The sequence below is a fragment of the Falco biarmicus genome, chromosome 14 (genome assembly GCF_023638135.1).
Source record: "Falco biarmicus isolate bFalBia1 chromosome 14, bFalBia1.pri, whole genome shotgun sequence".
Lineage (NCBI taxonomy): Eukaryota > Metazoa > Chordata > Aves > Falconiformes > Falconidae > Falco > Falco biarmicus.
Window position 1 is genome coordinate 17,596,467 of NC_079301.1, and position 24,898 is coordinate 17,621,364.

Consider the following 24,898-nt stretch of genomic DNA (forward strand, 5'->3'; position numbering starts at 1 on the left):
ATTTTTGCTAAGGCCAAACCCCTGCTGCTCAGGAAAGCTTTAATGGCAAAATTGTGAAAGATAAAACCCGTAATACCTGAAATTTCATTCCCTAATTTTTGTCTGTTAGCATGTAGTTAAAGTAGACTCATGTTATAAAGAAAAAGAACATAAACCCCAGTAATTCAGCTAAAATGACACTGAAGGACAGATTAGTTTACACTTTCAAAAAATTCAACACTACAGGAAAACAAAACAAGAACACAGCCAAAACATGCCTTGAGAAAACACCCCTTCCAAGATCACTTGATAATTTCTGTGGTTTGTGTATTTTAAGGTTTGAGGAGGATATTTGCATTGTCATGGGCTGTATATGCATATCAAAGTGACTTTACATGAGCAGGATTTTCTGTAACTAGCAAGAAAACATATTAAACCTCATTCTTAGAGAAAAACACATTACTTCTGTATTGCTCCCCTTCTGACTGAGAAAGGAAATTTGCTGGAGAGTTTGAGCATGCCTTGTGCTTCCTGGGAGATGGACCAATTAGCTGATCTTTCTGCCACACTGACCCTGCCTTTCACCAACCCAACCCTGGCAGAATCATTAGATTTGCCACAGTTTTTCATTTTTTAGCACTGAGGGTAGTTTCCCTCAGCAGGAACCCAGAACAGGATTCTTCTCAGCACTGGTCTACCTTAGCCATAACTGAAGCTGGCAGCGCTTGGCATTGCACGAGGCTCTGATTATCAGTGGGTCAGCAACGCACCTTCTCTGGAAGACCATCTACATTTTTTCCATCTCCATTCTTGACATACTTAATGTTTTCTTGTCAGTAATTAACCTTTTACTTGAAATGAGGGGCTTAAGAATTATGATGACATTATGGAGCTGAACACAGTGGTTCTTAGAGATGACAAGGCGACAACAAATTGCACACCTCTGTACATGGGAATGCTGTCCTTTATCCGATTATGAAATATGTTTTTATGGAAAAAATCTCCACAATTTGTTGCGGTGCATGCAGGGGAGAGAGGCTGTGTTACTGAGAACGTCCAGCAGTGTGGCATAGGCCTGGCACTGGCTGTTCCATTTTAAAACACACAAAGAAGACGACATTCAGAATGTTAATGTTTGCATCATTTTGCTGGTTATGCAGCGTGACACAAGCAATGAGAAGGCATAAGCTAGTGTTTTTCACTTAATGTGAAACACCCTGGTACTCTTGGTGAGAAGGGCTGCCTGATCCAGTAGCATTTATGTGCAGTCTGCACTGGGGCTGGGTACCATCTTCAACATGGGCAAACAGCTGACACAGAAAGGCAGACTGGGAGCTGATTTTGAATGGTGTGCAATCTCTATCAAAGGAGGAAAAGCTAAGACTACCCTGAAGTTCCTCCAGTGCCAAATGGAAGACTCATGGCTTTGAATCCAATCGATTAAATCCACAAAGAGCTGTTGATAAAGGTTTTCATCTTTCCAAGGAAACTGAAACATTGCCCATCTCTCCTTCCCCTTGTCACTTTACTAATCGGCAGCTGTACCAGAAGGTCTCAACAGATAAGAGACAGGAAATAACTAGCATCTCCTTACCTGAAAAACAGTCACAATTAGGATCAATCTTGCAGTCACAATCTGATGGGGCTCCAGCAATTATAGAGATCTCACCATTGGTTGTGACCTGTTGTATACGGTTGATCTTTCTTTCATCTGTCTCTGCAATGTACAGTATGCCACTGTGAGACACAGCGATCGCCCTGGCTGACTCCAAGGTTGAATGGATGGCCACCTTGCTGACGATGAAGTGGTCGATGCCTGGCACCTGGCAGTGAATGGGGCGCCCTGCAATAATTCGTACACGCCTGTTTTCAGAGATCTGCAGGACAATGTTGTTGTCCAGGACATACAGTGAATTGTCTATAGGGTTCACTGTGAGGTCTGTCGGCCACTCTAACCGCACCTGGAAAAAAAAATAAATAAGGGGAAGGCAGGGGAAAATAAAAGAAAAAAAAAATGGTTAAGACAGGAAGGCAGTTTCATTCAACCATCTCTGATCACCATGTCATCGAGGCGCTTGGTGGATTCACCCAGCACTGCTTCTCTAGTATGTACATTTAACTGGGTTTGGCAGAAGAAGTTCCAATAAGCATACCCTTTTCTGAGGGCCAGCTTCACAGTGGAACAAAACTAGATTGGAAAAGTAATTTAGCACCCTCTGAGGGGTATCTGCACAAGTCTGTTGAGGTGGGAACATCATTATACGTATGCAGTCATGCAAATAAAACCACAACTCCATGTCATGCAACATCAGACAGAAAATCTTCCAGGTCTGAATGTTATTGTTTCAAGGTTGAAGTCAACACTGGCGGAGTGGAAAACAGTTAGAGGTTGTCAATGTCCTAACACTTTAATTGACTGTTAGTACAAAAGGAAAGCGACGTACTAGAAGAGTACGACACATTTCCACAATTTATTTACTAAGCAAGAAATGTTAGTAAGACTTATATGCCACAAGAAATATAAGCTCATTAATTCTTTGGAACATAATAATACACCAATAAATCACACTTCACATGATATAGTAGCAAAGCTGTAATTATTTATAATGATTTTGCTTTGTGAGTTTAGTATTTCAATCATGGATTAAGTAAATTCTTCATATTAATGCTGTTTGCCTTTTTCCATGCAGGTAAGAGTGCCAACCAAGCAAAATTTCTGAATAACCCTAGAGGAAATACTGGAAGAATGACCTCACTCATCTGATACCTGTTGCATCAGGATCTGGAGTAATTAAACATGCTCCAAATTAAAGGTGGGTCCGCCTGTCAACCTGAAAGACAACCAGTATGTAGGTTGCTGCCTGTGGCATGTACTGGCCCAGAGCTTCAAGCTCCAAATGTTGAGAAAGCTCAACAGGCGGCACAGGATCGCTGAATTGGAAACACTGACGGAGTAGACTGGTCCCTCTCCCCAGCCAATGGCCAGTGGAGGATCTGGACTGCAGCTCGTCTATGGAAATGTCAGAGAACAACTGAGTCACCAAGGCTGCAAGACAGACTATTTTTGTCTGTCTCGGGATGCTTTGCTTGTTATTCCTCGTGAAGAGATGGTTGCTTTTATCTGAGTGGAATTTTTCTAGACTAAATATTTCAGTCATCAGAAGAGAATAAATACCAGGCTAAAGTGTAATGGTTTTATATGCTTTATGCATCACAGAAGCTTTTATTGTTTCATTTACTGATTTTGTTGCTGGTTTTGCTCATTTTTCCACTGTGCTAATTAAAAGATCTATGAATGTAGAGACTGCAGATGCTTATACAATGCTCAGCACTGAGGAATAACATATGGTGGAGTGTGTGGCCATCGCAAGCCACCTGCTCGCCTGGGGTCAGCTCAGGAACCAGGCTGGAGGCCAAGTCTCCCTTTCTCAAGTGTTAGTATTTCCTGAATAATCTCATTTCCAGAAGTACATTGCTGGTTTGATAATTGATGTTTTAATAAAGTCAGGGCATTGTGGCTACTGTGTCTTGCCTCGTGGTTACATGGTGCACCACACAATTACGAAGGCTCACGGAGTAATCCAATTCCTCCTTTTGCCCAGTCCATTTTACTAGACAGCACAATAACTGGCATTAAGACTAATGCTGTTGGGTTCAAGATCTCTTCTGAACCAGGTGGTAGAGTCCTTCCAAATGATGATAAATGTGGTGAAACAGTTGGAAACAGATTACTCCCATAAAGGTGCCGATTTCTGTGCATGTGACTGCCCAGATTCCCCCTGCTGCGTTAGGGCTGGTTTACACACTGCTGTTAGCTCATGCTTCAACTGAGAGTTCACTGCGACACCAAATAAAACTCTTTAGTTAGCATAAGACTCTGTACAAGGCTGTCTTCAGGTAACTTGGAAAAACACATATTTGCCATGTACCCTTAATATAGAACATTTGATTGCTCTATCAAAGTAAATGGATTATTTTTAATGAGAAACAGACACCTTCAACTTTAACAGCCTCCTTCACAGATCGCTCTGCTGTAAAAATAATCTTTGGTTAACTCTTAACTAGATTATTCATGATACAAACTTCGGGCTGAAACTATCTACTTTTGCCACAATGACTCTGCATAGCACCTTGCCATGTCTTAATAGCTGGTTTTCCTTTGCGGACCAGCCACACTGCCTTTGCTCAGTGAATAATTTGAATTTCTCCTATTGTGAAAGTATGCCTGGTGTCTTGCAGATAAACAGGGACTGGTTTGGGCCAAAACAACTTTTTCTCTGCTTGATCTGATGCCAATTTGGTTTATTGAGATAGAATAAACTTTTATGCAGCTGTCCATTACACTTGCAGCATCGCGCCTAAAGCTTAGTCTTAACACAACTGCAAGTACATTTGCTTTCATACCCATCACATCTGTAAATCTAGCTGCATTATGGTAAAAATAAATAAAATTTTAGTTGGGAACTATTTTATATTTATTTAGTTGGGAACTAAACAATTTTGGTTACTACACCAGAACTGTTGCCTACCTTTCTGCTCTGTAAAGCTAACAAAAGATATGGCTACAGCTTCTCCTTCCTGGGTTTAAAGTTGTCATGGATGTATTAATTGTTTAATCCCAGATGCATTATTAAAGGTAGCATATACATGTCTGGAGATTTCAGCATAAAACCCAGCTGCTGCTCACTATCAGCTTATGCTAGTGCAATTAAAGGGGAAAAAAAGGTAAAATACACCAGTTAAAATCAAGCACACACACAAGCACAAACCCTTGAGCATTCCTGATTTGAAGAAGAATTCCACATATTTAGAAAAAATCTGCATTGTTTTTGTCAGGATAAGGCTTCATGGCATCTTACTCTAGTGCAAACTAGGGCTGCTGCAACCCTACCCCATCCCTTCTCCCAGTGCAGCCCCCAGCAGCAAGGCCAGTGTTTATGTGCTCCTACGGAAAGGAGGTTCAGGACAGTTTGCTGGCTAAAAACTAATCACCTAAATCAGCTTAAGCTGAAGTGTAACTGCACCCTCAGGTTCACTGTGACCTTGAAAAGTCACTGGTTGTTTCTTTTCTTTTAAAGCAAGTTGCCCTCTGGCAGGTTTCTGTGACCAAACCATCAGTTGTGCTTCATTCAAAGCCAATAAACATATTACCGAGAAGCATTTCAAGTCTCATCTGATATGACTGTGCCTATTAAAAAGTTTTTCCAGACAAAACTTCAGTTACGATTAGAATATTAAATCAGTTAATATACCTTTTAATTTGAAGCAGTACTTTGCAAGCCCCTGTAAAAAGTCCTCTCCCATAGATGTACATTTTTCTTATAACTTAAAACTGGGCCAATTGAAAGTGTTTTTTCTTACGCTTAATGGATTCTTTTTTTGAGCAGTGTACAGAAATGGCATTGCCGATTATCCCATTATAAACAAACAGGCAAGGTTTGTTCAGTATCAGTCAGTACCTCACACTTTCCAAAGACTGAAATTTTCAGGTGACAGTTCTAGTTTTGTTCACGGGAGACTGAGTATATGCAATGGAAATCACTGCCAAAACAAGTGAACCTTCAGCAGTGAGACCTTTTGCATATAAGTATTAACATATCAACTTTTCTGGGAATTCGGCATTTAACTGTCAACATAAAGGCTCCAGCTCTATCTAATAATCAGACTCTGGTCTGAGAAGTGCAAAATTAACACCTACTGGACTGGCTTTCTAATAGATTTTTTTCATGTCAAGTGTTCTGGAAAACACAAAGTGCACTAAGGTGGCTTCAGTTTAAATGAATTTTCACTGGGAGATCTACATTTAGGTAATTAAATAGCTCTCAGGCCCAAATGGTATTTTCTGTGTTTGTTTCTTTCTTGCAAAATCCACGTGTGCTTGTATAACTACCTATATACCTATCAATCTGGTGTGGATGCCAGGTGCCCATTAAGCCACTCCACCCCCCCCCTCCTCAGCTGGACAGGGGAGAGAAAATATAACAAAAGCCTCGAGGTTCGAGATACAGGGAGAGGTCACTCACCGATTAGCATTGTGGGCAAAACAGGCTTGACTTGGGAAAATGACTTTAATATTACCAATCCAATCAGGGTAGGATAATGAGAAATAAAACCTGAATCTCCCCCTCACCCCTCCCCCTTCTTCCCAGGCTCAACTTCACTCCTGAGTTCTCTACCTCCTCCACCCAGCAGTACAGGGGGATGGGGGCTGCGGTCAGTTCATCACACTTTGTCCCTGTGGCTCTGTCCTCCTCATGGGGAGGCTCCTCACACTCTTCCCTGCTCCAGCATGGGGTCCCTCCCACGGGAGACAGTTCTCCATGAACTTCTCCAACAAGAGTCCTTCCCACAGGCTGCGGTTCTCCTCACACTGCCCCAGTGTTGGTCCTCCTGCAGGGTGCAGCCCCTCAGGCCCAGCTGGCTACAGGGGGGTCCCCGCAGGGTCCCCAGCCCGGGCCCCTCCCCACGGGGCCACAGGCCCTGCCGGGAGCTGCCCCAGCGCCGCTGCCCACGGGTCACAGCTCCTGTGGGCACCCCCTGCCCCGGGAGGGTCTGCTCCATGGACCTCCATGGGCTGGGGGCACAGCCTGCCCCGCCGGGGTATCTCTGCTCCTGTGCCCCAGCACCTCCTGCCTCCTGCACTGACCCCAGTGTCTGCAGAGCTGTTGCTCTCACATAATCGCACTCCTTGCTCCAGCTGCAGCTGTGGAGGTGTTTTTTTCTCCTTCTTAAACACATTATCCCAGAGGTGCTACCACTGTCACCACTGGGCTCGGCCTTGCCCAGCGGCGGGTCCATCTCAGAGCAGGCTAGCACTGGCTCTGTCCAATATGGGAGAAGCTTCTGGCACCTTCTTACCCCAGAAGCCACCCCTGTAGCTCCCTGCTACTAAAAGCTTGCCATGCAAACACAATAAGTTTTTCCACAGCAAAGCTTTATAACTAAATAAATGATGCGATATTTTTGCAAAGGAGCACTGATGGGAAAGCCTGCACTCATATACTTCTTAAACACACCCGCCTGCACATGTACACACATTTAGGTGTTAGTTTGTGAAGAATACTGTTTCACTTTTGGTTTTGACCATATGGCTAAAACCTTCTGCACATTTTGCATGACATTTTATGGCTGTGGCATTTTTGGTGCTATTTTAAAAAAATCAGATCAAACAAATTCTACTGTTCATATCAAAATAAGAAAAGAGGGAAAAATTTATCCTTGTCTGCAGATAGCGGTTTCAAGAGCTTAACTGTTTGGTTGTGGGGGTAAATTTCACTGGGATAAGTTTCAGTTATCATGGATTAAAAGAAGCTGCATAAATCCCTAAAAAGGCTTCACTATTGCTTTGATTCCTTGCCATGCATTGCTTGTATATTTTGATTCAATTTCATGTAGTAGCATGAAATTCATGCCAAAATTTTTCCAATAGTCCTGACTGATGGATTACTTCCTATCTGTACTGTTCAGCTTCAAGCACTTCTGTTTAAGGTACCTTTGCCTTTACCCCGCTCTACCATTTGCATTTGCAGACTTGATCATAGCCTCTTCCATAACTGACTTTTGCTGCTAACTTCCTTTTTTCATCTCCTCTTGTTTATACTTACTGCAGCTGTTGTTGCCAGGCCAAATGCTTTTACTCACCACAACATCCTTAGAAGTAGCACTTTTCTCTCTTCCTGCTGGAACCCTTCTTTCTCCTTCCTTCTAGGAGAGAGAGGGCTCTGAGGAAGGACTCACACAAGCGGTCCATCAGAACACAGCATGTAGTTTACAAGGCTGAAGAGACTGTTTCTGCTTCTCCGAACTTTTTACAGGATGTCTCACGACATATATTTCTATTTTCTCACAGCTGACAACCACAGATAGTTTTTCATCATTTTCTGTCAGTTTGCTCTCACTTCTGAGCTCTTTCTTTTGTTGACACTGACACTGTCAGCTCCTCTCAGCAGCTTAGCTTCCTTCTTAATGGCACACAGAGACACGATTCAGCTCCTGCAGTCTGACACCAGGGAACCCTTCCCCACAATGGGATTATTGCCTCCTCCCATGCTGGAGGAGACTTTGTTTCTCATGCTCCTGATGCTGCATATTATAAAATTCAGAATTATACAGTTCAGTTGTAGCAGTCCCTGCTCTGAACTTCACACACGTTGCTCTCTTTGCGTTTGTTGTTCCTCAATGAAAAACCCAAATAAATGAATTTTGCAGGCTAACAACTGCTGGTTTCCACCCTGGGCTGGGAAAGCAGCTGTGGCACATTTACAGATGCAGCTCGGAGGTGTGAGGCCACCAGTTCTCCAGGATCATGGCTCAGGTAGTCTCCCAGCCAACCTTCCTTTGCCATCTATTATTTCCAGCAGATGAGGGACCCAGCGCAGGAGCACAAAGGCAAGGCACCACTTCCAAGTTTTCACTGCTCTTCTTCACTTCACTTGCCACCTGATTCACTGTGCCCTCACCTTCCAGCTCTCTTTTTGTTTCATAATTTCGTTTTTATGATTTTTTTCTGCTTCACAACTTCGAAGACCACATCCTGGGTCTACTAAATCGATAGAGAAAGTTGATTTCTATGGGGACAGGTTTCACACCATCTTTATTTAACAACAGAGGGAATATTATCCAGAATTGCATAAGCACTTTGACTATGAAAATCAATGGGACTTAGATTCCTAAGCCCTTTAAGTCTGTTTAAACATGGTACCCATGGTTTATACAGGCTATGAAAGAAACACTTTGTTAAATGCCCAGAAGGAATTGACAAAGTATTTTGAGCAGACTGGTACCTCTGAGAGGAGGAATCTTAGAACCTTCAATTAAAATATCTCAAAATAGACCATGAATTTGAATCTAACCCAAACGTGTTTCCAGTGCTGGAGTGGGAATAGATGTCCTCCAAACATACAGTTGCAGTTAATTTGCATGGCCAAAAGGAGGGAGTGGGACCTGGTGGAAATCTAGCTAACAACACGACTGGTTCCATTTTGCCTCACTTTTTAACTTGCATTTCCAGGTCCCGGCACTTGTTAGATGAGACAGCACAAAAGTAAGGTTGCATAAATCTTAATAAATCTCTCACTAGTTTTAGCCTCATCTTTCCATTTTGGGCTCAGAAGTTTTGGATACAGAAAGCCAGTGTGCTGCCAAGACCGAAAAGGTGGGAGGAAGATCTTGAAAAGCTTTAATTGAGATAGTAATTAAAAGCTATTTGAGAACAGTGAGAGGCTGGAGCTAGTACGTTACGGTGTCTTTTGTTTCCAATATCTACTGAGGTTCATAAAAGCATCTGGCCTCTGAGAGGAAGAGATGATACAGAGAAATTAAATTTCCAAAACTCAAAAAAGTGAGGAAAGCAAAAGCCCTGCCTTTGAGCAACACCAGCCGCTGTGAATATATCACCCAAATACTCTGATTTTGCCCTGAATCAAACTCAAAATTAAAATTAAGCTATTGAAATTAAAACTTCCTACAGATTCGTACCCAGGAAACCGTCTGTCTCTCCAGAATCAGGACCCCTGACAACAGCACTGCTGCCCAGGGCAGTGCTCCTTTGGCCACAGGGCTGGGAAGAAAGTGAGACTGGGGGAAGCAAAGGAGGAGGAGCTGCTGCCAGGAGGTTTCCAGTAAGGCATGTGGGAGCCACAATTTTTCCCTCAGCTGGATCAGAGCTGGAAAACACATTCCTACAAGGATCAAAACAAATGCTAACTCCACAGCTTTCAAAAGAAAATGCAAATTCACTTATGTGGTTTAAGCTTTCCCTTAAGAATTACGACATAAAACTCACAAACACAATTCTGCAAGTGAAAGAAAGAAGAATGGGAAAAACAGATATACTGAAGTTCATATTTATAGAGGACATCTCCTATAGCAAATTCCTACAGTGATACACAACTCAACAGTAATAGCTTTTCTTAATCCATTGTAAGAGTGAACCGATTCTTTACTATACTGTAGCAGCCAGTTAAAGCTAAACAGCTATAGAAAAGTTTATCTATAACTTATGCATATTTTTTCACCCTAGAAGGGGTCCCTGGAAAGTTATTTATTCAGAAAAGGGCCCATAAGGGCGCTGGATCTAGAAAAGCCTGCCAAGCTAGGAAGGGGTGCAGAAGGGCTCCAGAGAAGTGCTAGATAGGCTCTGAGCAAAAGCTCTAAAAGGGTTCCAAACCACCTGAGGAAAAAGATCTAGCGAGTCTCTAGGAATGCTCCAGAAGCTATCGATCTACTCCCCCCACCCCTGCTCCAAAAAGCTCTAGAGCTAGAAAGGCCCCATTTCTACAAAGGTGCTAGATGTCTTCAGAAAGGCTCTCAACATCTCTAGAAAAGTTATACACCTGTGGAGCTCAGGCTATTAGCAATTTCTAGATCTAGAAAGCAACAGGAATCTCTAGACAGTGCTAGTTCTAGAAACATCCTTTTAAAATGTCTTTTCTTCATTATTTCAAACCAAAGCCAAAAAGACTGAAGCAAATAGCATAAGTTATAAATCCTTCTGGCTCGATGGCAGCATACGGAAATAATTTCGCAATTAAATTATTTCCTTACAACCAGGCTACTTATACTGAGTTTCAACCATTTAACCTGTCCTGATTCCCCACGTTTTTGGCATACCTTTTTGTAAGCCACCCAATACACTTATTACAGTTCATGGTAGCAATAGCAAAAAACATGCTGCTTTTTTTTTGTCACTATTGCTATGGACACAGAAATATAACTCTGAACTGGCAAGAAAAATAGAAGAAAAAAGAAATACATATGGATGGAGGACCTAAAGGGTTTTACATCATATCATGACTTTCCCCAGTTCTCACCAGAGACAGCTACATGCTGTTCAGTTTCCTATTTTGCTTTGAGCAGTTGATTGAATGGCTATTGAGTGATGTTCAGACATCTATGATTTTTCTGCAATGTGACCTACATTGCTAAACTTCGTAAATTTATTCTCCAAGGCAGTGTATCATTTTGCATGCCATACCCATCCCAAAGGAGCCTATCAGCAGGAGATGAGGCCCAGTTTGTAAAAGCTGAATGTCCTTCAGACATTGTTAGCTAATTTGTTTGTAAATGTGAGTGTTATTGTCAGAGTAACATACCACATAAAATGGTGCTCTCTATCATTCTGTTTGCATCTCTCTGTGGCCTAAACTTCATCATGCAGAGCTATAAACGTAACCTCTGTATGGCACGCTACAGATGGATACAACCAATTCCTGTCTTGACATTTGCATTTTTTTTTCCCTCTTCACCGACACGGTGTCTTTTAATTTTTCTTTTCCTTGGCACAAACAAGGGTAGAAAAGATACTGAAACAAACACGGTATCATGAAGAGGAGAAATCAGGCTTTCTTAGCTGTCATTGCCCAGGCTGCAGCTCCTGCTATGTTACTTTCTGTGGTTGTCACAGCTTACTTGTGTTTGACTTTAGCAGCTTGTAAGCATAACTCAGGGCAAACCTAATCTTAATAATAAACCTGGAGATATCACTAATGCCTCCACTTCTTGGTGCTAAAGTACTTGGTACTTTTCAGTCTTTGTTTACACCCAGCTTTGAGACCTGAGAAGTACCCAGACACCACCTTCTAGAGTTCCTTTGCACTGACATGTTTCAAAGTCCTGCCCTTTGTAAGCTGTTATTATTACACTGTTGTTTTGACAGGATCTGCAGTCTTTTGGGTTCCCCTTAGCACCTGGAGCAATTTGCAGGCCAGAAGTATCACTGTGCTGGCTTTTTTGACCCTCCTGCTGGTTCTTGCAGTGCAATGCTTTCTGTCATGCAACCGTATCCACACTTTCTTTTGCAGCTTTCAAATGCAGCTATGTAAATTTTCAGTGACCTGATGATAGAATTAAATGCCTGTATCACTTTTTTCACTTACAGTGAGTTTATGCCTTTATTTCTGTAAGCTTTCTCCCAATTTGTGCTGCCGTGAAGACAGACCAGGAGACCAAAGACCAGTCCTCACTCCTTTAAGATGTAGGACAATCTTCCTCTGACCTAGTCAATGCAATAATTTCTATCCCAGCAGTGTGCAACATCTCTGTAGGATGGACACCACCAGCCCTGGTGACTGTTGGTCTCAAACTTGCCTTGTACTCAAACTCCAGACTTGTGCCAGCCTGTTTGGTCTTCTTCCTCCTAATGCTGTGCAACATTTCTAAATGCCCAAACCAGAATACGTTGGGTAATCTGAAAGGCTTGGAATAAAGGCAGTAAAGACAACTCCACGTAAAGCTCAATTGCTATTGTTATTCACTTTTATAACACACAAAACCTGCTACATCTGTGGAAGGTCCTTTACCCCAAAGATGCGTGAAGGGTTGGCTGTTGAGGGGGGAGAGCAACATACACATACCAGCAGCCCTGACAACCTTAAAAAGAAACGGCTAATGTAGGAGTTGCCTCCATCAAAGTAGAAATTTCTTAAGTCACAGGCAGGTCCTGTTATTAGTGGATGTGGATGAACAACTGAATTAAAAGAAAAGGAGGGGCACTGTCTGCTCTGCCTGCCTCTTGCACGTTCCCATCAACATCTACATGTCCTTTGCAGCAGACCTTCCTGGAGCTTGGACTCCAGGATGTCAACCACCTGCTTTCACTATCCAACCACTTATGGTAGCTCTGCAGTATACATAGAAAACACATATATACATATATGTATACGGACATAGTTATATATGCATATATAGGTATGTATTATATGTATGTACATTCTTTATGTATACAGCTTGTCCACTATGTCTCCTCAACAGATGAAACAAATTCAGATGTAGTAACCAATGTATCTGAACCCACTGCAGACTCCCACCAGTCTGGGAAAGCTGTGCGAAAAATTTTCAGCAGCATAGTTCAGCACAGCAGATAAAAGGCCTCTGCCACAAATAACTCATCAACTAGACACCATCATACTGAAACCACATCCAAATGAGAGAGATAATCAAAGGCTACTTGTGCAAAAGGAATAAAATGTGAAGCAACCAGATAAGTTGTTGTTTGGGAAAGACTGACAGGAGAGCATCAAAATGGGCCAGGCTTCTCAGCTGGGAATCCCCTCCCTGTGAGCTAGAAGAGGATCAGGTGTTTGAGGAGCTGGGCAGTGTGCTAGGACCTCAGCCATGCAAGGATGGTGGGCGAGCTGGAGGAAAGCCTGGGGGTGACAAGGCAGCTTGGATGAGTTAAAATTGCTGAGTGGATACGTATGGGGGCTTTGTCCCCATATGGGACAAAAACCAGGCAGCCTTTGGTGAGCACGGAGGTTTCTGTTAGTTGGGAAGGTGCACCCGAGCTGAGCTGCTACCTTCTTGCCAGCCATCCGAATCTTCCTTCTTGCAACTTCTCATTAGAAACAAATGATTAACAAAAAACCTAAATCCAGCTCTATGTAGAAAAAGTTAGAGAAAAGTCATGAGCAGAGGTCTGTCGTGTCTCCTTCACTTCACCACCAAGTGCCTAACACTACTTGCCTCAACAATCAAAGAAAAGGATGCAGTTGCTCGAAGAGTTGATTAAAATGTACATAGCCTTTTACTCAGTAGTAATGCATTATTTATGGCAGATAATTGAAATAAATTGCTGTTTTGCAGGTGACCAATACAAAAAGAGCACTTGGGCTTTAAGGAAGAAATTGCAGTGTGACTTCATCGCATGCTATCTTGCTTCTATGACTAATATTTCAAATTCAGTGATAGAATAATCTGATTAGAATATAAATTAACTGTGATGAAACCACCCTGCTTTCTATTTGATATTCTAAAAAATCACATTATACATCTACAAGTTTGATTCATGAGCTCTCACAGTCTTTTCTCCACCTGAGGTCCTAATCCTATGAGCCTCTTTTCTCTCAGTTCCTGTTAAAGAGAGGCTACTTAACCTCTCCTCTACCCCTGGGAAAAGATTATTTTATCTTCTACCTGAAGATCCTTTTTTAAAAAGGCTTTCAGCTTGGTTTTGCTTCGAAGTGTGGATACTAGGGACTACTTGCTGCTACACATTATATTACAGGCTTATGCTTTCCAAAGACTAACACTTAATTGGTGGGGGTGGGGGGATGACAATGCAGGGGAACGGGACAGGGGCTCATTTTTGAAACAGTTTGAAAATGCCTTGGTAAAGGCTCTGTCCACTGCCTGTTTTGCTCTATTTTTCAGAAGCACATACATTCTCTTAGGATACAGTAGCTCCTTGCTACACACTCACCATTCACTACCCTTTCAATTAAGCTTGGAAAAGCACCCAGCAAGAAGCCCCAGTTCCACCGAAAACAGTGGCAAAGCCGTTGCTGATTTTGCTGGGGCCATGACTTCCACTCTAGTTAGCTTATCTGGTACTCCAGCAAAGCCAGAGAAGAAAATTCATTAATTTAAGCAGCAGCATAAAAAGAACCAGAGAATAGGATGACTTTACACTGGAAAAAAACACCACAACCCACCAAACAGCTTTTCTGGGCTTCTTCGTGCAGCAAAAGTTAGAAAAAATAATAATAAAGAACTTTTCTAAAAAGGAAAAAGCTCTGAATATCTTCTGTAAGGGAAGACCACATATAAAAATTAAAGAGCCTATAAATTGTCATTTCCGCTTTGTGTGCTTTTTGTTCAGCAATTTCATGAATACACATAAAACATGTTTCTGCAAAGCACTGAAAAACACAGTTCAGAGATTGGGAATATTTATGATGCATTAATTACACATACCTAGAACAGTGTATCAAAAGCTTCACAGGTAGAAGACTAAAAGTAAATCAAGAGCAAGGGTATTTTTGCAATACTTTGCTACAGTGAAAACAACCTTTTTCCTTTATGATAGCATGCAACTTTCTAACACAATTAGAATATTATGCATCTAGTGCTAAAAAAAGCCAATGAAGAAGAAAAATGTGTTTTCTGCTTTTACAAGAATGCAGTATATACTATTGAGTACGACCAGAAAAACGTAAAGGAATAGTGTGTCTTACTCTGACCTGCAATACTAATTAATTACATGGCTCCATGTAATCCTGCAGTTGCATTGTGATATCCTACTCTCAACCTGGCTTAAAAGTGCTTCAGCCTAGAACCAATTTGGTTTTTATTCTGGCAGCTCACTCCCCCTTTCTCACCTGTTCATCAGATCATATTTTTGTCTTTCAGATTTCTCCTTTCCTTCCTCCAAATGTACCCAGTGAAAGTTCTGTTCAGGCTGTGTGCGCTCCAATGAGCAGGCCCTCATCTCTGCTTTCAAGTGAGGTCACCATGTCCTGGGAGCTTTTTGTTCTGCTCAAAAGGCTTCCACAATGCTACTGAAGCATATTGTGCCTGTGTAGATGCTGGTGGGGAGTGCCTGCAGCACTTGTAACTGCAGCAGCAATGTCAACGTTTGCATTTTTGAGCTATATACTACATTTTCAAGCAATTCTGCTCATCTTTACTCCTGTTTTCCAACATTCTGTTCCTCACTTCACTATTTCAAGTAGGTCATCAACAGCATTACTTATTGCCCTCTCCCCTTTCCTCCATCATTCAAAGCAGGCTGTCCAGAACATCGCATTCTTGCCGTGTGTGGATTGCCTTTATACCCTGTTCTAGAAATCAGCCTTTTAATTTGACCTATGCAAGCAAATTGCCTACGTAAGTAACACTGTCACATTTTTATAAGGGAGCCAAACATTTTGCCGTGTCACTGAAGTTTATGTGAAGCAACACAATATAGATGGTTCCCTCACATGGAGAACTGCTGAACAAAGGCTGATGAAGTGCAAATGTCAAGAAAAAGTCTTCAAACCAGACCTTTCATTTTGGAACACAGCAGTGACAGTTATTAACACCATCAATCAGGCCAGAGCTATTACTTTGGCACAGACTCATGCTTAGTGGGACTGACATCAGCACGAGAATAAGGCTGTGGTTACAGGCTAAGAGAAAGCTCTTGGGATTAATTTTCTGTTGCCTTGCAAATGTTTGGTCTCTGTATTTGCAGTGACTGTGCTTGAGACTGGTTTAAACAGTTCCCAAATACTAACTGCTTCCACTCGCACAGATATAAATGACTTGAGGTTCAGCGTGGTGGATATTCAGCCCACATATTTCTCATGGGAGGAAAGATACAGGATGAAATTGCAAGATGGTAGAAATATCTGCTAAAGTCTCTTCTCAGCTTTCACCACAGCAATGGAGGCAGAAAAGCAGTGAAGCTTATCGTTCAAGCTGAGCTGAAATGTTTCACACAAAACCACCCACAATGTCAATATAACTTCTATGAACGTTGGATCTAATGAAGTCTGGCTTCCTAAGGACTTCCGTCTCATGGCTGACTGACTTGGGAGTTTAATAAGATCCAAGCACCAAATGAAGCTTTTCCTGTGAATGGGGCATTTATTAGATCCTGAGTGGAATCTCTGGAGTTTAATAAAAGAAAGCTCATGCTGCAATATTTCCTTTTGAAAGGGCACTTTGGGTCTTTCCCCTCCAACTGGATTAATATTTTTTATGGAACATGTAGGAATTTAATTGCTGTGAAGGCTGGTGTTCCTCTACAAAATTCTTTGAAATTGGTTCAAGATTTTGATTTACTGTGAGGAACAGAATACTGACAGACAGACAGACATGCCCACACAATGTGCTCTCATTTGCTACCAATAATCAGGCAAAAAAAAATTTACTGTATACTCTAGGGATGCAGCAAGCACTAAGAAAATGTACTCATTTGAGAAAAAGAGCAATCTAGAGATGCCTCTGATCCAGAGATCAGGATCAAGTCCAAATTCATCAGGCAGCGAAACAGAACGATGATCCCCTCTCTTTTCCTTCTTTCGCTCTCCATCTCAGCCTCCTCCCTTAGCACTCCTGTTGCAGCCTGTGCCCAGGAGGTCCTGCCACAGGTCCTGCTGTGGGGTAGCTCCCCCCAGCCAGCCCACTGCTGGTGCAAGCTTGGAGAGCAGATAGCACTGCAGCAACTCAAGAAGTCAGTAAGAGTATTTTAGATCAAAGCTTATTTCCCTGATTTAGAGTAACTACAATAGTCTTCCTGTCCGAAGGGTGTGGGGGAAGTAGGAGGTGTAGCAGGTAATTCTATTCTCTTCAGCTGGGCTTCAATTTGGCAGAAGGAGATATTCAGTAGACCACACAAGGTTCAACATGGGCTCGTTATTCATTTAATTAACCTACAACAAAACAGTTTCCAAAGAACAAATAAAGAATGGGAGCCATACCTAGAAGAAGCCAAGGACCAAGCAGCAGGGGCACCCACCTAAAAAGTCCAGCATTCACATTCTGGGTGTTGTAGATCAGTGAGGTGCATATTAAAATCACACTGACATCACCTTGTTTTGCCTTTACAACTTAGCCCATGTTCATGTTCTAGTATTCAGGGTTTCAAAGGCAGTATTTTCAAAAAATAAGAAATGAAATTAAATTTCGTTCAAATCAGAATGAAAGATACTGGAATAACTGATTTTAATGTAAGCGTCTGCTAAAATTCTGGCACTGACGGTGAGTGTTGAGTGTATACACATATATATTCATAAACCTAGATCTGAAGAGCCATTTTCTTTAGATTTGCTCCTTATTAACTGATTGAAGAACAGTAAAATAATCTGTGCTGAGAAGAAAAGTCATCCAAGTTTTGTACATGCTGAAATAGTACCCAGAACGCTGGCATACAGTATAAACACCTTAACCAAATGTCCTTTTCTTTCTAAATTCCCATTAACAGCCTCACAGTGAAGTATGAGATCAAAGTAATTAGTCAGAGCTTGGTGGTTTATTTGCCACGACATATAATCTCTTCAACCCCAGCTGTCCTTCCCTCCCCGTTATGAATACAGAATACTATGCTTAAAAATGAGAAAGTGGTGAACAACAAACACAGAATGATTAATAAGAAGTGTTTCCTTCAGACCCAATACAGGAATAAATGATTAAACCTTTTCATAATTTATTAAAGTGAATGCCTTAAAGTGAAAGCTTGTCATTTATGGCAGTTTTTGCAAGGGGTAGTTACTCTATGTGTTTACTTCAAGAGTACATTTTTGTACTTTGGTAAATCAAGAAATACTGATTTTGAGCAAGTTGTTGATTTTATTGTCAGAACAAATTTAGCTTTAAGGATTGATTTTATTAACCTATTTCATAAGACCCTCTAAAACCACAATTTGTGAGCAACCCACATTCTCTTGATCAAAATGCCATTTGTAATTTAGCCAAAACCCAATTTAAATGGAGATGGGCCAAATCAATTTTTTATTTATGTTTATGCCATTCTGGAATAAATTCAGCAGTCTTGCAAGGATATACAATTGTTTCTGACTAAGTGAAACTATCATTCCATTATTCTCATTAACATAATTTCAAATTTAACATGCTTGACTTGAGGGGATGTGGTTATTTCATAGGGTTTTCTGGTTATCAGCAACAATTTTGGAAGAAGACTATTGAGCAAATTTGATACAGTTACTTTTCAGAACATGTATTCTCAGCATTTATTTCATGTCTGTGTTTTACTGCATATGGGCAAAACCTGAAAAGTATAGACTTTGTGAAAAATTGCAATAAGCAGATTCACTTAAACCCCCACAAAACAAATCCTCCAAAGAAGAAGATGCTTCCATAAGCTATATGTACATCTGTACTGTAGATTGGCAACAATGTGAGTTAACCTGTCAGTGCCAGAAAATTATACAGTAAGTTTTACTAAGACTTAGAAAATGAGACTGGCCACTTTTTAGGGACATTTTAATATGCCATCATTTTTTATGTTGTTTAGAATATTTACTGGCATGCAGTCACAATTTATCTGAAGATTATCTCAATTTATGTGATAAGTACATAACTTGATTTCCCAGGATGCTGAAACATTTGCAGACTTTTGAAAAATGTGCAGCAATAGTTTCCTGTAGGTGCTGCAGCATGGAAGGATGCACCTGAATTGTTTATGGAAATAAAAAAGTTTATTTTTGCTTCTATGAAAAGAAGGCCCTACCCCATCTGAATGCTGATGTCCTGAGAGCAGCATGATGAATAATTTGCTCTATGACACGCCTTCTCATATCTATGATTTTGAAGAATCCCTTTCTTTATGGCATCGGAACTATATTAGTAAGGCAAACTAAAGCTGTTTCGGGGGAAAAAAAAAAGATTTTAGGGCTATTTAAATCTACTTACAAATTTGGCATATTACAGTTCAGCCCCCAGATTTTCCCTTTTAAATTTCATTTTAATTTAAAAAATAAAATAGTTTTATTTCTGCATGTGCTAGACCCCTCACTGCAACTCATTTGCTAAAGGGTACTTGCATTTTTTCAAAGGAATTGAAAACTATCAAAACCCACCATTTCGGATTTAGTCAGACATTTTGTAACTGGGCAACATGAACAGAAATTTTGAACACAAATACACAGCTGCACATTATATGGGCAGTAAAGCAATTAATTGTACACCCTGAGATGCAGATCTCAAGAAGAAGGCAGGGAGCATACGTTGCAATTGGCACCATCCCCTGCACCTCAGAGATACCTGATCTGGTTATCGATGCCCCCAGCAGTCGTTACATGTGTCCAAGAAGCAAGCAAATGTGCTTCAGGCAGCTTTAAGTTCCATGAAGCATCGCTCCTGCCAGCTGGTATGTAGCAATGGAGCGGAGAGGCAGTGCCTCCAGCCGAGGAGCACTGCTTGCTGCAGTGGGTTCCTGCTCATCACCTGCAGGACTGGTTATCCTGCAAGAAGAGGTGCCAGAGCAGAAGCCAAGGTGCCCAGAAGCTGTATGATCTTAAGACAATTACTAGGCTAGTTTAAGCTTGAGTTTAGCACAGCTAAGCCAGTTGATCCTGTTCTACTTTACATGGAATAATTATGCGTCTACTGGACCAGAGAGAATACAAAGGCCTGTCTAACCCAGAATTGGGAATAGGGAAGCTGAGGTTCCCCTCCCCACATCTGCAAATACTTAGGATGCAGAGACATGTGAAATGGAACAGGGACATTTTTTTCTGTTTTGAGCCTAGTAATAAAATCCCCAAGTGCTTCTGTGACAGCAGCATTAGATTCCATCATTTATCCCTGTGAAGTTCGAGAAGAACTACCCAAAACATCGACCCCACATTCTTCACGTATGTGAACACAAGATCATAGTCACCTATGTTACATAGCTGTTACTCAAAGCCTACTTAGAAAAGAGGAACAAGCTCTTACCATTGTTATGCAGTGTATTTTAACTGTGAAGGACTGAGGAAAGGGCAGGGAGAAAACAAAATGAAAAATTAACTGGACCTGGTTATTAGCTCACACAGTCCATAATATAACTTCAGCACATTACTTGAATGCTTCAATATTTTTTCAAGCATAGCTTTTCTCCCATTTTGAAGCTGATTAATTCAAGTAATTATCGGCAATGGCAAATCCCTTCTTCGTGCTATCTGCAAGTGTGGCTCACTGACTAGTCAAGAGTGCCATTTATGTTTCTTCATGTTTATCCATGTATCTTTTTAAACATAAACTAGAGCTGTGATAAGTGACTTTTTTCTTTTACACTGCTCTTGAAATAAGGACTGAAAGGCACTTTGAGAAATGTATGGAAATGCAGTGGCTTGACTACAATACTGCTGTTGTGTAATTACTTAATGTAATGCTCCTCCATGATTCAGAACAGACATATCTGATTCATCCAGCATATTCTGATATACAATCCTTGTGCTAGAAATGAAGTTATCTGTCTCCACAATGTGTAGAAAAGTGACAACACATGAAAACCAGGTGTCTACCTGAGTGATGTCCATTCCAGAGTCACAGCTCAATGGCTGGGTTGATGTGAGGCCATTCGAACCTATTATTGTTGTGATCACACCGTTCTCATCAATTTTCCGAATCATGGTACCGTCAACGAAGTAAATAAATCCATGCTTATCTACAGTGATACCTGGATGAAGGGAAAGGGTAAAAAAGGATGTTAGAACTGACATTTTCTAGATTAAAAAGTATGAGCTTAAAATGTTTCCTCTCCTCTTAGACTCTGAAAATCTACTGATTAATAGAAGCATGATTTTTTTCCCTTACCCATTACTTACTTAAGGCTTATACAAACTGTATATGGAAAGATCATACCCATGTATCAGACTGTCTGACTTAGAGGGAAGACAACAGAACAAAACAGCAGAGGCTTTGCTTGTAATGTAGTTATATATACATAGAACTAGGTTCTTCAACAGCTTTATTTCATGCCCATCAAAAAGTAGGGCAAGACTAGCTTTTCTGAAAACTTATCTTACAATTGATTTTTCTTAATTTTCACTTTCTCAATTCTCATGCAGAGGCATTTTTTTTTTTTAATTACTGTACTGTCTGAATTATCAGAGTGTCTGAGTAAGGAAGAAGCACCCACAGAAAGCGAGAGAGACTTCTGTTGTGATATGGGCTATACATACAAATGGTGCAAACCAGGCTCTGCTTAGCAGGCAGAAGAAATATCTGTGCTGCAGAACATATTACAGTGCGGTGTTGTCCAAGACAATGGTCACGTACTGGAACTGACCTCATGACAACAGTGAACTTCAGCAGGGGCTAGTGCAGTTTTCCCACTTCTGGATCTGCTGTAGCTCTAGCGCCACTGCACTGGAGAGAGGGACCATGAAACAAATGCGAGGGCTATGCAAAGGAAAGGTCACGGTCTTACGTATTTCAGTGGGGAAGCTCAGGAACAGAGGGGTTGCTGCCTCCCACCAGCAGTGTGTGGTGCAGCCATGTCACGACCCATGCTCAGCCTTGTTCTGCCCCAGTCTAACACCTTCTCCCCATTCTTCCTGCGTTCCATTTAGATTTTTTTATATTGCATGAACTGTAAGATATTTTTTTCCCTGAAATGTTGAAAATATAGCTAAAAAAGCACTTCTGTTCACGTTAGGTTTGTGAAATCCTTTCTAACAAAACTGCTCAATTTCTTGCTTTAAACTATTTCATAATTTCCCATTTAAAATTGCATAACTTTGCAATTACAGCAGCTGCTGTGCACAGCCAAGCTATTTTAATAATGAATTTATGTTCTGCTACACAGAAATGAAAGGCAGAGGACTTGAACAGATGGTTTGGACAGTGGCTTATATGGCTTTTGATTTTTGTCCCCTGCATTTAGCACAACTGAAGGCTGCATGTACTCCGAGTTTACAAAACACTTGTCTGCACGCCAGTTTAGGATCTCACACAGCAATTCTACATGCCATTAAAAAAAGAAAAAAACCCCCAGACTGAATTCCCTCACCTCCCAGCCCCTTTTCCTTATACTCAATTTAATTTCTTTAAATATATAAGGAGCAGTTTAGTTGGGCAAGGGAGACTAAGCAGTCTGGGGGGCAGGGGCAGGCGGCCCTGATGGGGACACATCTCCCGTGGGGCAGGGAGGAGAGGGGACAGCCTCCCCAGCCCCTAAAATAAATCTGTACCTGGCAGCTGGAGATGCCTGGGGGCTGAGTTTGAGTGACACACACATCTGAGTGTAATATGCTTTCTCTTACCACGTTAACACCCAGTGGCACTGCCCCAAGACAAACTGTCCATGCCCATTTCTTCTCTAGCAGAAAGCAGGACTAGTGCCCACACCAGCTATTCTGCCACGGCCATGCTAGCGAGGGCTCCGCTCTCCCCCCTGCCAGGGCAGGCTGCTCACCTCCGCCGGGGGTCTCCATCCCTCACTCCGGCAGAGGTAGGCACCGAGCCAGGCAGCGGTGGGGGACAGACTTTTGGGTGCACGCTGCCATTGTCCCTCCCACCACGCAGCTCCCACCCAGAGGTGCCCCCTCACCGCACGTGGGTGGCCTTTACGCACCTCGCAAAGGCCTGAGGATATCGTCACAGAAAAAAAATCCAAAGACCACATCGGTTAACTAGCATCCAGCGCTCCTACTCCGTCCAGCTTTCAGGCTATCTATCGGTGCAGTGTTGGTAGCTGAAATTAATTCTTTAACTCATCAGTTCAGCTTATTTGTCTGACTGAACTGCCGCTAGAAGAGGGTATTCACCACCCTGCCGCCTCCTTCAAAACCCGCCCATGGACTGCTGGAGTGCGGCAGGGAACAGGGGTAGGCAGCATCACTTCGTTAAGTGAAACGGCTGATCACCAAAATGTCTAGTTCTCCAGGACAGATATCACTGGGGGGGCTGAAATCACCTGGGGTGGCTGGATGGGTCAGCTGTGAGGAGCTCTGGGAGGTTATGAAAAGGCTGAAGGCAGAGCAGATACCTCAGGGCCTAAGTCCCTGGTGGCCCGTGAGCCCCCAGATCACACGCCTGTGGTACCAGCTTCCCTCAGGATCTTCTCTCTTTAATTACAGAGTGACATTGCTTTTGGAAACAACAGCACGGCCATCTGCTTCTGAGAAGTCATGTTATAAATCCAAAAGGCCAAAGGTTTGAAGGTGATCTGAGGCAATGAGCACACCTGAGAAGCAAAATGGTTCATTTTGGTGCTGGGGGGTGACCAGGGTGTTCCCGTTTTTGGGACGGAGTGGCACCCACCGGTCCCTCACGCACGCTGAAGGGACGGTGCGCACAAAAGGCACAGAAACAAGGGGCAAGTGTGCAAAAGGCCTTTTGGTAGAACTGAGCTGCTAAAACATCCGCCCTAAAACCCCAGCCGAAGCAAAAAGGTATCCAGCCTGGTTATTAATGACCCTATAAACAATTAATATATAAATCTGAAGAGGCTTTTCCAAATGTTATTCTGAGGGAACGCGCACGGCAGAAGCTGACAGAGCAAACCACAACGAAAGGCACCTGCAGGGGTTTTTGGGACTGTAGCTGCCAAAGGCCCCAGTCATGAGCTGCAGTTAAGTTTGCACATGGAGGAATTTTCTCTTCACAAAATGAGAGGGGCTGTGCTGCCGCTGCTGCCACAGTCTGGGGCCGCAGAGCTGGGCTGCTCTTGCTGGGATGCTCAGGGGCTCCTGCCTGGGTCTGTCCTGCTCTGCTCAGCTTTATGCTGTCCAGCTGGAGCATGCTAAGGGATTAGTAACTGGAAAAATTATTCTAGGGTTTTTTCTTCAGGGTTGTGTGAAGGTTGGAGACAAAAGTCTCTTCAGTCCCTGCCTCCTCCTACTTTCTTGAGAGTCTCTTTGAGACTCCTTTTTGAGGAGAAAAAGCCATGCTGGACAGCTGTGGCAGGGAAGGTGTGAGGAGCAAGGACCACTGTCTGAGACTGTTGTGACATGCATGCAGCTATGATCGGGGGTATTTTTAACCTTACCGATACTGTATTGTGGAGCAAAATTAGATGGGATTTGCTGTCCTTTCCAGTGTAGTTCACAGGCTCAAATGAAAACCCTGACGTGGGTGGGAACTACAGCACGTGTGCTGTGCCTTAGGCTGCCTTTGCAGAGGGGTGGTGCTGCGCAGTAAGCAGGGAGCTGTGCTTCTCACCTGGGTAGCGCAGCCTTGGATCGGATCCATGCCACGGGTAACGCAAGGCCAGGATCTATCGCTAGGGCAAGAGCATCTTCTGTTTTACGCAATTTCCCTGTGAACAGATGGCTGTGTTGGCTGCAAACCATCCATTATATAAAAATCAAAAATTACGCTGCAATGAAATAAACTTACTCAGCTGTGTTGCTGAATGGATTTCAAACACTGACTATATAAGAAAACCGAAGATCCTTTAATGTTACCAGTGTACATTTTGCTCTCTGGCCACTGCAGAAAGACCATCTATCTGCAAGGGAAGGACATAGGCCACTATGATGGCATAAACAAGCACAAACAAGTCCTCAGTATTTGTCCTAAAGATAATAAATTCCTGCTACTTCCTAATAAGCCAGTTTCTTCAAATATCAGTGTACAGATGTTCAACAATGAACTGCTGCTGTGATTCCAGTGCTTACTCCTGTATGCTAAAACAACATGACTTTACCTATTTGAAAAAAACAACTTATGCATTGAAGTCTTGTTGATAAATACCCTATAGAAGGCA

General features: G+C 42.2%; 1 protein-coding gene across 2 annotated transcripts in view; it reads right to left on the reverse strand.

Moving 5' to 3' along the window:
- The window catches only part of TENM1 (teneurin transmembrane protein 1), a 349,253-nt gene that overhangs the window by 32,329 nt on the left and 292,026 nt on the right, over positions 1 to 24,898 (reverse strand). For both annotated transcript variants that reach the window (XM_056359800.1, XM_056359799.1), the window contains 2 exons: positions 20,709 to 20,863; positions 1,574 to 1,940 (listed from right to left, as the gene is read on the reverse strand). In XM_056359800.1, coding sequence (XP_056215775.1) covers positions 1,574 to 1,940; positions 20,709 to 20,863 — 522 coding nt within the window. The remainder of the gene's footprint in view (positions 1 to 1,573; positions 1,941 to 20,708; positions 20,864 to 24,898) is intronic.